General features: G+C 35.6%; 1 protein-coding gene across 4 annotated transcripts; it reads left to right on the forward strand.

Moving 5' to 3' along the window:
- Positions 1-3411: 3411 nt before the first annotated feature.
- Positions 3412-14282, forward strand: zgc:174696. 4 transcript variants are annotated; one of them, XR_015481790.2, is made up of 4 exons: positions 3412-3707; positions 4729-4878; positions 10956-13550; positions 13593-14282. XR_015481790.2 is itself a non-coding variant. In XM_087246090.2 (3 exons), exons 2-3 carry the CDS (start codon positions 4794-4796, stop codon positions 11858-11860), a joined length of 990 nt encoding a protein of 329 aa, XP_087102216.1. In that variant the 5' UTR covers positions 3412-3707; positions 4729-4793; the 3' UTR covers positions 11861-14282. The 4 variants fall into 4 exon arrangements, 2 of the variants coding, with proteins under 2 accessions (XP_087102216.1, NP_001108356.2); XR_015481789.2 differs by having other exon boundaries at positions 3412-3462; XM_087246090.2 differs by having other exon boundaries at positions 10956-14282.
- Positions 14283-18558: the final 4276 nt, after the last annotated feature.

Genomic DNA, 18558 nt, shown 5'->3' on the forward strand with positions numbered 1-18558 from the left:
AATATAATAAGAAAATATTAAATTGCAACATCAAGCAGCGTAACGAGCAGTTGTTAACGTCAAAAAATGAATGGAAGTGAATGTGACCGGAAGTCGCGAGACAAAAAGATTCAAATGGCAGCGCCCGCTCGACAGCTGAGAATAAGGTGAATAGGACTATTGATGGAAGCTTATTTTTTAGTTTGGCTGCTGCATGTTGTTGATAATATTGACACACTTATGTTGAGGTATTTTGATTTGAAAGACATTTCAATTTATTTTTTCCCAAGCCTGGTTAAAAGGTAATGCAAGAGTTGTGTGTTGTTTTTGTAGAAGCTTCTCAGAGTTGCTTGGCTGAAGTCTTTGTGTAAAGATGCAAATGACCATTGAAGACTCAAGCCACACTGATGTCTCAATACATACAGCTACATTCACTTATATAATAGTCATGTAAGTCTTATATTATTATACAGTGATATATTATCATTTTTTAAAAGAAACAATTTCTGAACTTCACATTGAGGTTTTATTTGTCAAGTTTAGTCAATATATTGAAATGAGCTATCTATTAGCATTTTTTTTGTCATTTATTTATCACTGAACTTGTTCTTTATGTGAGTTTAGAGTCCTTTATTTCTCTTAAAGCACATGCAGCTCTTTACTGGTTTCTGTAAGACAGTCAACACACTCTTAACAGGTCAATTATTTCTTTCCAAAAATGTCTTCACATTTTAACAATCAAAATGTAACTTGTTTCTGTGCCAATTTTGTTTTCTTTCCTTCGTTTTTTAGTTGAACAGAACATGCGTGAGCAGCTCAGCTCTCTCGAAAACCTCTTATTCACCTGGTATGTAACAAAGATGTTTTCCCCTCTGATTATCACTTGTGTTTGTGCATACAAATATGCATAGATATTCACAAGAGAATATAAAAGATACTCTGTGACAAAACCTTTTTTTCTTTTAACACAGTAAAGCGATCACATACTGTCGATTATTTGCTACTTTTGGTCTTTGTAGATAATTGTTTGTACATTAATCACAAATGGATGAGACACTCTGTAACTTCAAACTCATTTGTGTTAATTTCAGGTGCTGTGAAATGTTATGTATAATCTGCAGAGGCAATCAGGTGTGAGTAAAGTGCCATATATCTGATCCTGTCCTCCAGCATCTTTTTTGCTTCAAATTTAAGTTTTTTAAACTAGGTTGGGTTTATTTGATTTTGTCAACTTCCGGAGCTTTATCTCTTTACCTTGAGAAGGAGGGAAAATGCACTCACTCTGTGAAATTCTGAAATCAAATTGAAAATAGCCTAATAGACAAAGGAATCAATGCAGTCGAGTCAATGCGCAAAAATCACAACACTTTAAAGGTTCAACCAACAAGTAACACAAACAAATCAAGAAAGCAACTTCTAGTCAGGAACTTCCACAGCACAGCAGCTTCTAAATGCACCCACTCTGCCTAGTAGCAGCTGGACAGAGGTAATCTGAAAGCAAGTTGCCGTGTCCACACTAGTTTGTGCTTTTGAAATTCTGTTGTATGATGCTGTAGAACGGGACGGGATAAAACAATAGGATTAGAGGTTGATAAAAGTGAGCGATTGCTCCATATTGAAGTTTTTTGTACAGAGAGGTCATGTTTTGATCTTTTATAGGTCTCATGCAATCACGTGATGCGATTTTAAGCTGTGGTCTTACCCTTGTGGAGTCCAATATTAAATCTGTCATGCATCTATATATTTATAATTAGAAAATAATTACATCACAAGTTAAATTATTGAATGGGCAGTTTATACAGAGTAATTCAGGCTGGTTAACCTGCTCCACCTACAGCAACTACACCATTTCTCAGAATAATTTTTTACCATGGTGTGTTTAAAGTGGTGGACATCACATACAGCAACAACTGCACTTACTCCTGTAACTTGTTTGCAACAATGAAATTTCAATATCTGTGTCACATATTCATTTAAATAAATGGATCATCGTCATGTGCAGTCGTATTTATTAATAGCTGCATGATAGGCCACACCATTAACTGAATAGGACTGTTTTACATATAAGAAACCGGTTGACGAGTATAGCTGCTCGTTCCAATACCAACTTGATAGCCTAAAGCATATTACATGAACAAGACCTGCCTTACATCTCTTAAGACAAATAAGAATAGGTGTCTATAACAATACATGCTTGATTGCCCAGATCAATACAATTGCTACATCTGAATGGTGCCTTTTCACACATTTTAAAAATAACAACCATTTTTAAGCATAGTTATTCACCAATACCAGTTTAATACCTTAAATAATTATATATGTGAGACGTCACAGTGGGTAGCACGATCGCCTCACAGCAAGAAGGTTGCTGTTTCGACCTTCAGCTATGTCAGTTGGCGTTTCTGTGTGGAGGTTGCATGTTCTCCCCTTGTTCGCATGATGTTTCCTCCGGATGGTCTGGTTTCCTCAAAGTCAATAGACATGCGGTATCCATGCAGTGCATGTGAATGAGTGTATGTGCTTGTTTCCCAGTAACGGGTTGCAGCTGAAAGGGCATCCGCTGCGTAAAGCATGTGCTGGATAAGTTGGCGGTTCATTCCACTATGGCGACCCCTGATTAATAAAGGGACTAAGCCGTAAAGAAAATGAATGAATATATGAGTAATATCACACGAGGAGCAGTACTATCAGTTTTTGTATTTCTATTTGTTGTTATGGCCTGTTGTTATTTCAATAAAAAAATGTATAAATTAATTTTAATAAGCAGTGCGATGTAGCGGTTTATCAGCAGTGGTGGCAGGCGTGTGTTAAAGTGTACACTAGGCACTTGTGAACAATTGTCCCTCTACCTGTTGTTTCAATCTCCTGAGAACTTTGCTCATCTTCAGAATGCGAATGAAGACACTTTAGATAAAGTCAGAGAGCTCCCTCATCTGTCATTGACAGCAAGAGTCCCGGTGCTCAAAGTCCAGAAAAGGAACCAAAAACATTGTCAAAACCTGTGACTTGACTTTAGTGGTTCAATTGTAATTGAGTTCCAAGAACATTTTGTTTGCAAGAAAATGTTGAAAAAAGCAGCCATGTCCAAAGTAGGAACTGTTGAAGCATATAGTGGCTGTTTTTGCTCCTGTATTCTATTCATTTGCATTCAGCAGAAGAAACTCGAACAGGTTTGGATCAAGTAGAGAATGAGTAAATGTCAGAATTGTAATTTTTGTGCGAACTACCCCTTTATTGCTTCTGAAAGTAAAGGTAAATTAAATATTATTACTGAAGATATTGCTAAAAATGGCAGGAAACGTGGAACACAGATAATAAGAGACAACGATTCATATGAAAAAAGTGAAAAACATGGGAGAAATGTATGAATAAGTCATAACTGCAACAGTGAGTGGCAAAAAAAAGCTAAACAAAAGACCTTTATTTTGGCGCGTGACGTCATCAGGCGGCGCCGCTTCAGCGCTGTGATTCAACTGGAGAAAGGTTTGTTTTAAAACAATTACAGATATAAACCGATTTAACTAAAGTTTCAGTTTTTTTTATCTGATGCTACATTATGTACCCGCTGTTGGAACTATTATTTTAACCATCTATACAGCGTAGTACTATTTTATTCTCAGTAACCGAGGGCTAGGGTGTAAAATGTGTTTTAAAGCAGTGTTTCCCAAACGTTTCTGCCCGCGACCCCCAAAACAATGATGCCAGTGACCTGTGACCCCCAAACAGAGGTAAAGTAGGTTTTATATTCGCACATTCAGACTTCCCCCTTAATGATATAATTTCATAACAGTATTATTTGCAAACTCTAAAGAGTGAAATCATATTAGCAGCCAATGACTATCAAAGTACAACATTGTTTACAGTCAAATAAACAGTGTTAATGTTGTTTTCAAGTTACACTTGCATGCTAATTCTGATCGAATATTCAAAGTAACATGGTGTACAATATAGAGACTTCTAAATAAACAAATGTGTGAATATAAAACCAACTTTACCTCTATCTATATTGCTTACTATGTTACTTTAAATTTTCGATCGGAATAAGCATGCAAGTGTGAATTGAAAACAACATTAACATTGTTTATTTGACTGTGAACAATGACAACAATTGATAGTCACATATGATTTCACTATTTAGAGCTTGCGAATAATACTTTTATGAAATTATATTATTAAGGGTAAAGTTCGAATGTGCAAATATAAAACCAATAAATACAGAAACCTTGCATGCAATGGTGCACGCACACCAATAGAATCAGGTCTATTCTTCGTTTAATTTTTTAAATGTATGTGAGTGCTGTAAATGTGCCAGAAAGTTTGACCTGGTATTCTTAAATCAAACTGCTGCATCTGTGTCTTTAATATAATGTAATTACCTCAGGGCTCGCAATCCAATAGAACTAGTAACTATAAGCTACAATAGTAACTAAATATAGTATATAGTAACTATAAACCTTTTTCAGTAGGTTATGGAAAAACAATGGTAATTCTTATGGTTTGCTAAAAATAAATAGATTTTTGGAAATCACCAGGCAACCCCCTTCATTGTCCCGCAACCCCTCAGGGGGTCCCGACCCTCACTTTAAGAACCACTGTTTTAAAGAAATGTTTTACCTGATTTCTTTTTGTTAATTACTCTCATTAATAGAAACTGTTGAAGCAAGTGTTAAAGAGAAGTTATTTTGTTTCTATTCATTGTTTTATTTATTTTAAACAGAACATTTTTATTGTTTTGTTCATTTTAAATAGGATAAAGTGTCCAAACGCAGAGAAAAACTCCTGCTGAAGCGACTGATCTCCACACTGTTATAAAGATGACGTTTATTAAAGAGGAGAGTGAAGATGTGAAGATTGAAGAAACATTCACAGTCAAACAGGAAGATCCACAGGAACAAACAGGTTGATTTTCATTCTCAAACACGAACTTAGTCATCTGATCCTCATTCAGATATATTTTAATAATAAGAATACTAAATTAAATCCATCTTGCAGCTCTGAGTGTGCTGCCTAGTTCTCCTAAATGCACATAAGCACTCATTGAAAGACAGGAATGAGTTTCTTTCATCACTTGTTCTCTTGTCTTTTGTCATTATTTTATGTATTATTAGTCCATTTTCTCTACCTTCTTAAGGTTATTGCTTTTCTTGTTCTTTTACTGTTTGTAAAGCGTCCATGAACACTGGCGCTATATAAAATAAATTAAAACAATAAATCAATAAAAGGTTTAACTGAGCTGATGATATTTGACCTACAGTATTCTCATAGAAGACTTAACATTTTAGGCTTTAAACATTTTCATTCATAATGGTCTTAAAAATGTCATAAAAACAGATCCCCTGGTCCTAAGTATGTCAAAAAAATGTGGATGCCCCCAATATTAAACATGCTGAGTGAAATGGACACTAAAATAGTTGTTATAAAATATTGTACAGTCTCAGAATATTGACCATATTCTTCATGCACCAACAGGCATCGCCATTGGAATCTTTTTGCTTGAGAAAATTTTTTTTTAAGAATAAATTTTTAGATCCTAAATATCAGTGTTATGCTGCTTAGGCAGGGGACGATAACCATTTTCAAGGTTTACCGCAGTTTGGAATAGTCAAGGTTTTAAAACCGCCAACATTTTCTGCTGCACCGTTCCTACAGTATATGTAAGGTTTTTTTATGTTTTAAGTTTTTTAGGACAACAGTATCTCCAGCAGAAAAGATATCCAAAGATGCTGTTTTAAATCGTAAAGAAATCTGTGATTCATTTGAATGATTTAGCCTGACATGTTTACTGCTCCAAAATACTTTAAAAGTTTCTCAGAAGAAAATATATTTTAGGTTATCATACCTTCAGAATCTTAAACTGGTCCATGCCTAATGCTGCTTAATGTTGCAAAGTCTTATTTTCTCATTTCATTATTTTTCTTTGTATGTGTAGTCATGAACACATCTGTATGTAGAGCAAGGAGTGTGTCTGTTTTCTGCCATTCATTATTTCTGGTCATTTCCCTAATAGGCAACTGAAGTTCTAAAACAAAAGCATGAGATTAGGTCACAACTATGACATGATTGACAATTGTTGCTGTTTGTCATTGTGCTCTGTTAATCCTGAGAGCTGATGCTGAGTAGTTTTAGGGCTTTTCACACTTCAAATTGTTAACCCTGAGGCCCCGTTTACACTTGTGCGTTTTAGTTTGAAAACGCATAAGTTTTGCTACGGTTACGCCATCCGTCCACACTACGCCGGAGTTCTCGAGCGCCGAAAACGGAGCTTTTTGAAAACGCTGGAGAGGCCGTTTTCATTCTGAAACGCTGCTGCTCCGTCTCAGTGTGGATGGGGAAAGACGGAGACATCTGAAAACGGAGGCGGGGCTGCAAACGTTCACCTATCTGATTGGGGCTTTTCCTCAATATTAAGTAGCCCACACACAGTTCAGTCTAGCATCCTCTTCTTGTAAGTTAAGACTTCGCAAGTTTGATCAAGGCTGCAGTCTCCCCCTTCTCAGTTTGATATGGAAAACATACCGAGGACACGGGTAAATCTTCAAAGGGAACAGTGTACTTTATAACTTCATTCACATCACCCTGGCTACGTTGTTTCACTTTCTCAACAATAAAATGTAAACATGATTTAAGGAACTGCCTATTTTCTTTTTAATATTAGCAACTTAACAGACAGCAGAAATGTTGAGGCGCCGTGCTGCATATATGAGCGTCATCTTCACTGTGTGGATATTAATAACAAAACTGAGCCGATAACAACTGCCTCCTTTCAATTTCAGTGAAATTACGAAACACACCCTCTCTTTTGCTGAATATCAGTTTTAATAATCGATAATTATAAAAGTATAACATACAATAAGTTTATACATTGTAGGAAATAAAGGCAAGCGATCAGTCAATGTACCTGGATTAATCATTAACTTATCTTTGCGTTTAACCAAAACATGTTACCCGTGAACAAGTAACTTAATAGATTCCAATGACCAAAGTCAGGGAATTGGCCTATGTCGTTAGATAAAGACAAAAACATGAATGAAATATCACGTTTAGCAAATATAGTGAGATTAGATCCAGCGGGAGATGCTTGATGAGCAGTCCGACAAGCAGAGCTCTCATCTGGGTAGAAATGCTGGAGCGCTTGCCCGAGAGTGTGTGTGTGGTCACGTGATGTGCGTTTTCAGCGTTTTGGTGTGGACGGAGAGCTGTTCAGAAACACTGGGTAAAACGCGAGTGTGGACGCGGATCGTTTTCATTCTACAACGCCGTTTTAAAACTAAACTAATAACTAGTTTAAACGGGGCCTGAGTCATTTTATTCCTGGATGAAGAGAATCTGGGTTATCTGTAATCACGTTCCACAATGATCATGCTATACCAGGGGCCTGTTCCATAAACCAAGCTTAGAGAAAATGCCAGGCTTATTTTGGTAAGTCAGGTTTATTAATGGCGGATTCAGTTTCATAAATCAAATTTACGATAGTTCAAACTCAGTTACTCTGGCAACCAGGGCTGGACTGGACAAAAAATCGGCCCTGGCATTTTGGGCCAGATCGGCCCACTACATTCATTCAAAATGCTATCTATCTGTACATGTCAAATATTTTTATCAACTCCTGTTTTATAAAACACAAAAGCCATATATATGAAATAAATAAATACATACATTAATATCAATTTAATTCTGTATAGTGTCCATAAAGATATTTGTTCAGTTCTAAAAAACACACTGTTCATTCATTTATTTTCCTTCGCATTAGTCCCTTATTTATCAGGGGTTGCCGCAGCGAAAGGAAACTGCCAACTATTCCAGCATGTTTTATGCAGCAGATGCCTTTCCAGCCACAACCCAATATTGGAAATCACCCATACACACTCATTCACTCACACACGTACACTACAGCCAATTTAGCTTATTCAAAACATTATTCACTCAGCCTATATTCGATAATAAACATAAAAAAAACTGCCTGCTAATGCATGGGTAAATCTTCAAAGGGAACCGTGTACTTTATAACCTTATTTAATCTCATCCTGCTTGCTGTTTCACTATCTAAACAATGAAAACATAATATAAGGAAAATTTGTTTCATTTTGATATTATGATTAACAGACACCAAACAGCCTCGTGAAGCTGCATATTTTTATGACCATCATCTTTACTCTGCATATTTGTAACAAAACAGGGCTTAAATATAACTGCCTCCTTTCATTTTCATTAAAAAGAACAAACTTTAACCTGTCTCTTTTGCAGAATATCAGTTTTAATAATCAATAATGGCCATTATAACAGTATAATGTACATTAAATTTAAACAATAAAGGTAAGCAGTCAGTCAATGTGCAGAATCAGTGTATGTGGTTACATAAATTAATATATTAGCTTATCTTTGCACTCAGCCAAAACAGTTAACTGAGAACAAGTGATTCAAAAGACATAAGAGTTGTTAGATAAACAACAAGATGAATTCAATATCACGTTTAACAACTATAGTGAGATGGGATCCAGCAGATGAACTGTGTGACATCCACTATGCTCTCACCTGGGGTATATGCACACCCGCTGGACTACTGGCTGCAGCTCTGGGCAGAGTGTGTGTGGTCACGTGATTTGCGTTTTAGCCGTGTACTAGAATGAACAGAGAACTTTTCAGAACCGCTAAATGAAATGGCGGTGTGTTTCCCGCGATTTCTCTGCTCCTCCCTTCCGTTTCTTCTGTCTGATTCTCGACTATTTTGACAAATACACACAGACGATACATGCTCACAAAGAGTCCAAAATAGGAGTTTGTGATTGGGCCAGCCCAATGTCAATACAGAAAGGCCAATGGGCTGCAGAGTGTCGCAAGCGCCGGCCCGGTCTGTCTGTCGTGGAAAAAAAACGTCTTACTTTCAAAGAGTCACAGATCACAGCAGCGTCAATTAATAAGGCAGAATAAAATGATAGGCTGCTAAGCCTTTTATGGGCCGATCAGATCATAAGATGATGATCAGCCCGGCCCAAAAAGTACGTCAGCCCAGCGGGAAACTGCCTGGTCTGCCAGATGGCCAGTCCGCCCCTGAACTTAAAGAAACATTAGAGCGCACATGGAATCATTTTAAAGGCAGACGAATGCAGATGTCTTCGACAGATCGCGACATCATCTGGCACTTTTACTGAGTACATTTATATGGACACCAATACTGCCATTTTAATATGATTAATACTCTTATTAAGAGTCTACCTTGTAAACAGTTTTTTTTTTTTTTTTTGATTACCTTAAAGCAACACCGAGCCACGAATTGCGGAGGTTTTTTCTTTCCGTTCGGCATGTGGTATCAATTTCTATTACAGCAAAAGTCTAAAGATAAAAATGAAACGTACTAAATTAGATGAAATGCTGGAAAGCCTGGTAATGCGACAATAATTGTTTTATACTGAAAGGTTCCTTCTAAAAGTGTTTCCTTGGTCTTATCCATATTTCTTTGCATGTTGAACACACGTTGACTTAAACAGGAAATATAACAGCAACTGCGTAAATTTTTTTAACACATTATATATATCAAATTAATCGCATGAGTTAACGCTCTAATAATAATCAAAGGGGAACAAATGTTTTCAAAGGGTAAGCAGTCATTTGCAGCAGTTTCGAGAGCAAATAACAAATCCCACTGCTTGTGTGTGCACGGCTCTTTGTGGCCATTATTTTAAACTTATTGTGCTGACGTTAAGTACATTTTGAATGTTACAGTGAGCCTGCTAGGCATTAAGACTTTTCCTTGCAAGCTACAATTGGCAGTAAGTGCATATTCTCTCTTGCACACAAGTACATATTTCAATGTATTGTGACAAATATTTATCTTAACGTTAATAGGCCTAAATAATGACCTATATTTTAAAATCTGCAGTTTCCTGTCAGCCCTTTTTCTTGTATTGTTTCAAGCCGTACTTTTTGATTATGTTTAAATTATTATATATTTGAACTCAAAAATCAAATGCTATGCCCTCGCTGTGAACATTGTGGTGTCTTGTTTAAGAGCTCTTTCTTTCATTGTAGTTGCCAGGGTAGCATACAACATAATCATAATGATGCATCTTCAGGGTTTCATGACAGTTACGTGCACGAGTAGTTATCTAGAATATTTCAGCTGATCTCAGATTAGTTACATCAAATGATCTTCAACTTGCTGTTATGGAACCAATTAAAGTGTGGACGTTTAGTTCGGCTCACTAAAGTCAGGTTTTTACTTTAATCCCCGCTTTTTTGAACCACTTTTATGAAACAGCCCCTAGGGGTTATAAAATAATCATGGGTGTTCATCACTCAAGTTTACAGCAAATGTGGCATTAAACATTTGCAGAAGTTTATTCATTGAATGAACCACCAACTTATCCGGCATATATTTTAAACAGCGGATGATATACAACAATGCAAACTCACTAATATGAGCATGAATTATGTGCACTTGCTATGAACATGCAGGATTTGTCTAAACCAGGTCTTCCAAACAAGTTAAAAATGTTGAGTGGAAGATACACATGAGGGAACACAACATGAGTAATCTAAAGCGAGTGCATTTGATCATTTGCATTTAAAGCCACAGGCACAAAAAGAGCTTGGTTTTCCTCTGACCCCAAAATGAAATGTTCTGCAAGGTATATGATCTGATTTTGAGCCGAAACCCTAGACCCATTCTGGAAAAATTAAAGACTTATATTACATCTTGTAAAAAAAGGTTTATAATAGGAGCCCTTTAAAGGGATAGTTAACGCAGAAATGAAAATAGCCTCACCATTTACTCTCCCTCGGGTGGTTTTAAATCTTTGAGTTTCTTGATTTTGCTGAACAAATAACGCTGGCTTACTTTGTTCCAGAAGAAAGGAAATTATTAAAACCACATGACGGAGAGTAAATGGTTAGGTTGTTTTAATTTTTGGGTGAAACATCAATTTCATGCTTGTTGCTTTGTGCCTTCATACTAAAGTTCACTTTTCTTTTTTTTAAAGACCTGATGGTGCTGAAAGAAGAGACCCATCAATGGAATAAAAGGGAAGAGCAACACCAAGAAATAACAGCTGATGAAAAACCCACACTGACGGAAAAGACTTCATGCAGCAGTCAGAAATCCAAATCTGAGTGTAATTTCAGAAGTAAACAGTGTAGAAAGAGTTTCATTCAAAAGCTTAACCTTGGTGATCACATGAGAGTTCACATTAGGGAGAAACCTTACACTTGTGAACAGTGTGGAAGGAGCTTTGGTCAAAAAAAAAGCTTAAAAACCCACATGAGAATTCACACTGGAGAGAGGCCGTTCACATGCCAACAGTGTGAACAAACCTTCTATCATGCAGGAAACTTTGCAGTGCACATGAGAATTCACACTGGAGAGAGGCCCTACACGTGCCAACAGTGTGGAAAGAGTTTTAAGCAAAGTGGCAACCTTAAAGGCCACATGAGAATTCACAGTGGAGGAAAAAAAATTACTTGCACACAGTGTGGGAAAAGTTTGGCTCGGAAACAAGAGCTTGAGATCCACATGAGGATTCACACTGGAGAGAAACCTTACATATGCTCAGAGTGTGGTAAAAGTTTTACATGTAAAAGCTCACTCAATAACCACATAAAAACTCACACCGGAGAGAAGCTGTTTGCATGTGCTCAGTGTGGAAAGAGCTTCACAACCAAAGCTAGCCTCAAGAACCACACAAATGGTCACACTGGAACCATAGTGTTCACATGTGATCAGTGTGGAAAGAGTCTCACACGCAAAGACGCTATTAAGCAACACATGAAAACTCACTCAAGAGAGGATGGTTTTAGATGCAATGAATGTGGAAAGGGCTTTAAATATAAAAGAAGCCTCAACACTCACATGAAGCTTCACAATGGAGAGCAGAGTCCTGAAAATTGAGCCCTTGTCCAGCGGAGCTTAGGGCTCTCTCCCGGGACAGCATGCCAAACAAGTGTGAACTCTTGAATACATGTCAAGTTATTGGAAATGAAACCCTTTGAACACCTGAAGATTTAAACTCAATAACTGAAGAGGGGTGAAGATTTTTTTTTTGTAGTGTAGATCATGGGTCACCAGGTTGTTAGAGTTCCAACTTTATAATGAACCGAGAACCATATTTTTGCACATTGCACACTTCCATCAAATGGTCGGCACTGAAAAGAAAATTAGAAAGATTAGGGAGGAGAAACTGTCCTACACCCTTAGATTGTGTTTTTGATCATTCACATTGTTTAAATGTCACTCGTGTGAACAAACACAGATTTGCCTCCAGTTTTGGGCTTTTGTCTGCAGTTTCACAAAACTTGTTGGCGAATGAAAGTCCAGGTAAACTCTTGCGGTGTGAACTCGCCATAAGTCAATGACAGTGAGCCACTGATGCAGACTCCCTAAAGCCCTGTTCAGACTACACAATGCCATTTGCCAGCTACCACCGATCAGATTTGTGTCAGATTATGAGATTTTGACTTGATTTAATCTTGATTGTGTTGAGTGTTGAAATCTTGAGTGTTGTGGGTACAAATGAAAACTTTGGTTTCAAAACACTACACTTTTATTTTGATTGACTGATTTGAGAAAAGAAACAAGTTTTCTTCATGAAGACAATTAAACTTTCTGTAGACAACAAGATACGTTTGTGTGAAATCTCCCACATTACCACAAATAAATCTGTGTATGGGAAACCCACACTGTAAAAAATTGCTGTTAAAAAACGGTCAGATTCTACGGTAAAATAATGTTTTTTCACTAAAACATTAATATTCTGTTAAAAACAGTGCTTTCTGGGTAACATTTTTGTCTTCGAGAAAGTAACCAACTGCAGAAAACTGTGAGCTAACAGAGTTCAGATTCGATGTTTTGAAGTCTGTGTTTGAAATCACACTTTGTGTCCTTGTTCACTATTTCATACACTAGTTAACTAATATATTTCACCTGACAGTTTTAATGAACACTAATGAGTGAATTCAGACACTGATGAACACCTGCTGTTAATAATTACAATTACTGAAGAAAATAAACAAGAAACACAAACAGTGACTTGAGTTACAACATTAAATAAAATAAAACAGCTTCAGTCTCAGCAGAGGATCATTAAACAACTCCACAAACAACAGCAGAAACACACTTAATACTGACTGATTTGACTTCCATACTATTCTCATTGAGATCCAACAGAAATTAAGGTGTTTTTTGTGTCACCGTAATGGAGTGAGGGGCTGGTTTAGTTGGGCTCTTCACCCTTGAACACATTTAAGAAGACTTTCCAACTGCTGTAATACAGAGTTTACAAAACGTTTGTACTATAGCAATAAAGTTGGGAAGTCAATAAATAGAGAAATCTATTTGTCTGAAATTAGTTCTGATAAATGTTTTGATATAAATCTGGAGGAAGGGCCTCATGCAATAGATTTTATGCTTAGTTGCAGGTATTAATTTAATTAATGAGAAGTGGAAACAGAAAAGATACCTCCGTAATTACTTAACAGTTAAGAAATAACAAACAAAAACAGTTCAGTTATGACAAATACACACTCAGACCTCATGAATCTGACCTTGTATGTCAACAATGGTAACATCTCAAATGTTTCATGCTGCAATGCATGCTGGGAGTGGCACTGTACAAATATCCCAGCATGCATTGCGGTATAAATAAATGTTGTATAATGGTCTAATGGTTTTCTTTATTTGTGTTCGATTCTGCTGTTGTTTATGTTTAGACTTTCAGTTGCCTGTTTGTGAGTTAAACTGTTAATTTTGTTAGTCGTCACCATTATTGAGGTTCATATGCTGATTATTGATGTCTCTTTGAGTGCGAATTACACCATAGAGCAGTGTTATTGTCCAAGATATTCTTAAAAACTTCCAGAAATCATTGCCATATAAAGACATATAATGTAAAACAATAGATTTAACATTGAATAGGAGCAGTAAATTTTATTATACGAAATGAGAAGAGACTCTGCCATTTAATAGCAACATGAACATCACCAGATCTTATTTAGGTTTTTGGCTGGCTTGCCACAACAAAAGAGCTTTTAAATCAAAGTTCTTAACAATTGCAGCAGCCAAGATTTATAAATGTTAAATGTTTAGTTGAGCTAAGAGCCCAACTAAAGCAAACTCTGTTCTCCATGATGGTGACGTAAAACTTTAACTTTTTCTCAAGAAGAACTTTAGTAGATGTTATACAAAAATACATGTATTAAGTAATAAGTGTAGCTGGTGATGATGTTTGTAGAGTTGTTTAATCATCCGCTGATCATTTAAATGATTTAATCATTTGTTGTTCTTCAGGTTATTTCATTATAAAGCTGTGACTAAAGTTTTGTATGTTCTGTTCTTGTTTTTTCCCTTCAGTATTTCTTCATTTATTCATTGTTAATCCTCAATTATCATTTAATTAGTCAGTTAATTAATGAATTTACTTCAGCTTTGCTCCATGTTTCTTGAACACTCAGTAGTGTGGACACTTCAATTAAAACTGAAGTATATGCTCTGGGGTTTAAAGGGTTAAAGGTGTGAGAGGTAAAAACACAGTGTAAAAATGTATTTTAACAGTAATATACTGTTAATTTACACTACGGAAATAGACTGTAAAAAAACAGTATATTGCTGGCAACCACAGCTGCCAGTAGATTACTGTTAAATCAAGGAAAAAACAGGATTTTACTGTAAAACCTGAAGCTAATTTCTTCTGTCTGTCACCGTTGTGGAGGAGAGTAGAGCCAGTGTATGAGTTAAAGATGAACAATGAGCTGCTGATGTTATTCTGCATGTTTCTCTATTTAAAGATAGCGGCTGTTTAGTTGCTGATGCAGTCAGAATCTCTCTGGTGATTCCAGATTTACATGTATGTGTGCTGTTGTGAAAAATAAGACATTAGAGTTAAACCGAACTTTTCTAATTAACTAAAATAAGTTATCATTATAAGTATGCTTCTAATATAGCACATTACTTCATAAACTCATTCAGCAGTTGACCAAGTTGAGGCAGTTGCTTTCAGTGAGCAAAATGAGTTCACTTGAGTATTGTGTAAATCAATGTAGTCCATGTATTTTTACAGCAACATACTCTAAAATAACAGTACATTGCTGGCAACTGCAGCTGCCAGTATTTTACTGTTTTTTAACGGGACAATTTTTAACAGTGTAGATAAAGGTAAAATAACCCTCTCGGCGTTAGAAGCTGATTTGCCTCCTTGTCATTCAGAGTAACATGTATCTACCTTTGTAGAAAACCCCTGTTTTTAAGAAACTAATCAGAGTGTCTGATCTCGCCACACCCTCATTCACCTGGCCCTTAAATTAGTCAATTAGTTTAGTCCACTAGACAGAGTGAATGACCACAAATAAGTGAATTCAGACACCTGCTGTTGAACACCTGCTGTTAACAAGCACAATCACTGAAGGAATAAGAAATAAATCTACAGACAAAGCCTCACACCAAACCAACTGAATTAAAACAGAGAATTAAACAACTCCATTAAATAATAGCATAAGCAGCTTCACTGATTTTCTGTAAGAATATTTGACAATGAACAGAGGTTTATATTTTTTTTATTAAAAATATTTCATTTGACCTCACCATCATGGAGATCAGAGGCTGCTTATTTGAGCTCTTGAAGCTTTACTCATATCCTAATGTTTCTCTGTCTGTTATAGCTGTGTTTCTAAAACTCATCAATCATAGCAAGAAAGGTCAAGAGAAACTATACTGTTTACGCTTAATTATTATAGATTTAATTTCTGGTGTTTATTAAGTTGATTCATAAAGATATGCAAATATAGTTATATTAAAACTGCATGGGACAATACTACTGGCAGTCTGCTGCTCTTCATAGAGGATTCAACAATCAATTAGGATGCAATTAATAATTAGAGTGTCATGCACTAAACATTCAAGCACCAGCTAACTCTTTATGACACACAGGCATCAAGAATCAGGACATGAACCTCAACCGTGGTTGCTAAAAAAAAAAAAAAGCTGCATAGTTCATGCCGCAATGCATGCTGGGTGCCAGCATAGTACAAAGCTCCCAGCATGCATTGCAGCAAGAATAAATTATGCAGCTTTATGTTCTTACAATCTCTTTCTTTTCCTTTATTTTGTGTTGTTTTTGGGAGGTGATATTTCAGTAGAGTGTTTTTTTTAATTGATTTTTATTTTTTCGTTTCTCACCATCATTGAGATTCAAAGACTAATTGTTGATGTCTGGGTGTTTTTAAGTTCTGCTGTAGATCAAACATTCTTATTGTAAATTGTGTTTTTAAACCTGTTATAAAGTCAATTATTGGAGCTTCTGTGGTTTCATTATGTATTTTATTCATTCCTCACACATAATTAATAAGATACTGAATTATAAAACAAGCAGGAAAGGATGGCTACGATATCATAAATAATCTCTTCAGACTGACACTTAATTTTCTTTTGGCTTTCCATGCTGTATGTATAAATAGTGTGATTAACACTAACTATAGCAGCCAAAATAAAAGACATTAACAGTGAGAAGTTGAAGAGCTTGACTAAAGCAGACTCTGTCCTCCATCATGGTGACTTTAAATGAACAACAGAAATTTTATTAAGAGCTTTTGTTCACATGACAGAAATAAAGTCAAAGGTCAGTAATAGGTGAAGCTCCATGATAAGTTGTTTAATGTGATGAGTTTTTTTTTAAAGATGTTGAAAAATAACATTTTTTATTGTGTAATTTGTTTTATTTTTATTGATTATTATTTTATTTAGAGTTTTTTTTTCTCAGTTGTTTCATCTTTGGTTTTAGTTTGTGTTTTTCTTTCCTTCAGTGATTCTGCCTGTTAACAGTTGTTCATCAATAATTCTCAATCCTCCTTTAATTAGACACTTAATTGTCTCATTAACTTCATCACTGTCTGAGTGTTCAGCCCTCTGTAGTGAGGACACTAGTTAGGATTTTGGTCTGGAATTTAAGGCTTAAGTGTGTTCGAATGAAAAATACAGACTATGGGATTTGTTTTTAACAGAAATATTCTGGAAACTGAATTTACGAATGTAAAATGTTGAAAACAGCAGATTACTGGCAACCACTGCTGCCAGTATTTTGACATACATTTAACAGATATTTTACACAATAAGAGTTTGCTAATTAACACTCTAGTTGTTAAAAATTTTAACACTTTCAAAAATGTTATTTTAACACTTATAGTGGTTCCCATATAAACACTGAGGGAGTGTTAATTTTAACTCTAAGGTAGTTAAATCTACCAAATCTAAAATTTGCAGTGGAGATCGATAAAAAATACAGACTGTTGAATGTGCTTTTAACAGAAATATTCTGTAAACTGAATTTATGAATGTTAAAAACAGCAGATTACTGGCAACCACAGCTGCTGGTATTTTTCCGTAAAATCTAAAAATGAAAAAAAAAGAAAGAAAAACAGCAAAACGGTTTTTGTGTCACCATTGTGGAGGATAGTAGCGTCTGTGTTCAAGTCCAAGATGAACTGAGAGTATTTGATGTTATGCTGCATCTTCTTTTGTTTAAAGGTAACTGTGTAGTTACTAATGCTGTCAAAATCTGTTTGCTAATTGCAATCACACATGAAAACATTATTGCATCTAAAGAATTTACATTTTTTTGCACTAAGCTATGATTTTGTAAAATGAACAATGTATTAGTTCATGAAATATGGTTATTTTTTGTAAATTTATACAGTTATATAAAACTTCCATGTTTTTCACAAAAAGGTTCTGGCAACCACAGCTGCTGGTATTTAATCGGAAATTTAACAGATATTGTACACAGTAAGAGTTTGCTAATTAACACTCTCTTGGTGTTGACAATGTTAACACTTTCAAAAGTGTTATTTTTAACACTTATAGTGGTTCCCATATAAACTCTGAGGGAGTGTTAATTTTAACTCCAAGGTAGTTAAATCTACTATCTAAAATTTGCTGTGTACTGCAAGCTCTCAGTGGTGCAACATTGGTATGGCTGATATGGCTTATATTTTAGCATCTATTTCTGTAAATTAATAGTAAAACGTGCTGGATAAGTTGGCAGTTAAGTTGACCCTGATTAATAAAGGGATTAAGCCGAAAAGAAAACGAATAAATTAATGAATGTGTAGTAGCTAGTAACCAATTTAGACACAGAAACATGGTTGAGAATCACTGGCTTAGTCAATACTGACAGGTCTTTTTTATATTCCAGATATTTAAAAATAATAATGATAATAATAAAACTACTTACCACTGCACTGTAGCAGGCCTCCTCCCTCAGCTTGTTCTCTAAACTTTCAAGGTCCTGTAGGTTTTCTAGTGGCAAATTTACACCCTCTGGCAAATTTGCTGAGGTGCTTTGGTTTGTCAGTGCGAGAAGCAGTTGCTTGATGACAGCAACCTCTTCTTTTAGATGTTCCAGTTGTCTTATTATGTGACGCTCTGTTGCTGTTGAGAAAGAGAGAGAGATATATGCAAACAAGGGGACAATGAAATGTAAAGAAATTGTAAACTTAAAAAAAGAAAAAATAACATTAGCTACTGTTTACTATCATTCTACATAATTTACATACTTTAACTTTCAATATCCATGATAATAAATAATGATGATAATACTTAAA

Source organism: Danio rerio, chromosome 4, assembly GCF_052040795.2.
Source record: "Danio rerio strain M-AB ecotype USA chromosome 4, GRCz13ab, whole genome shotgun sequence".
NCBI classification, from domain to species: domain Eukaryota; kingdom Metazoa; phylum Chordata; class Actinopteri; order Cypriniformes; family Danionidae; genus Danio; species Danio rerio.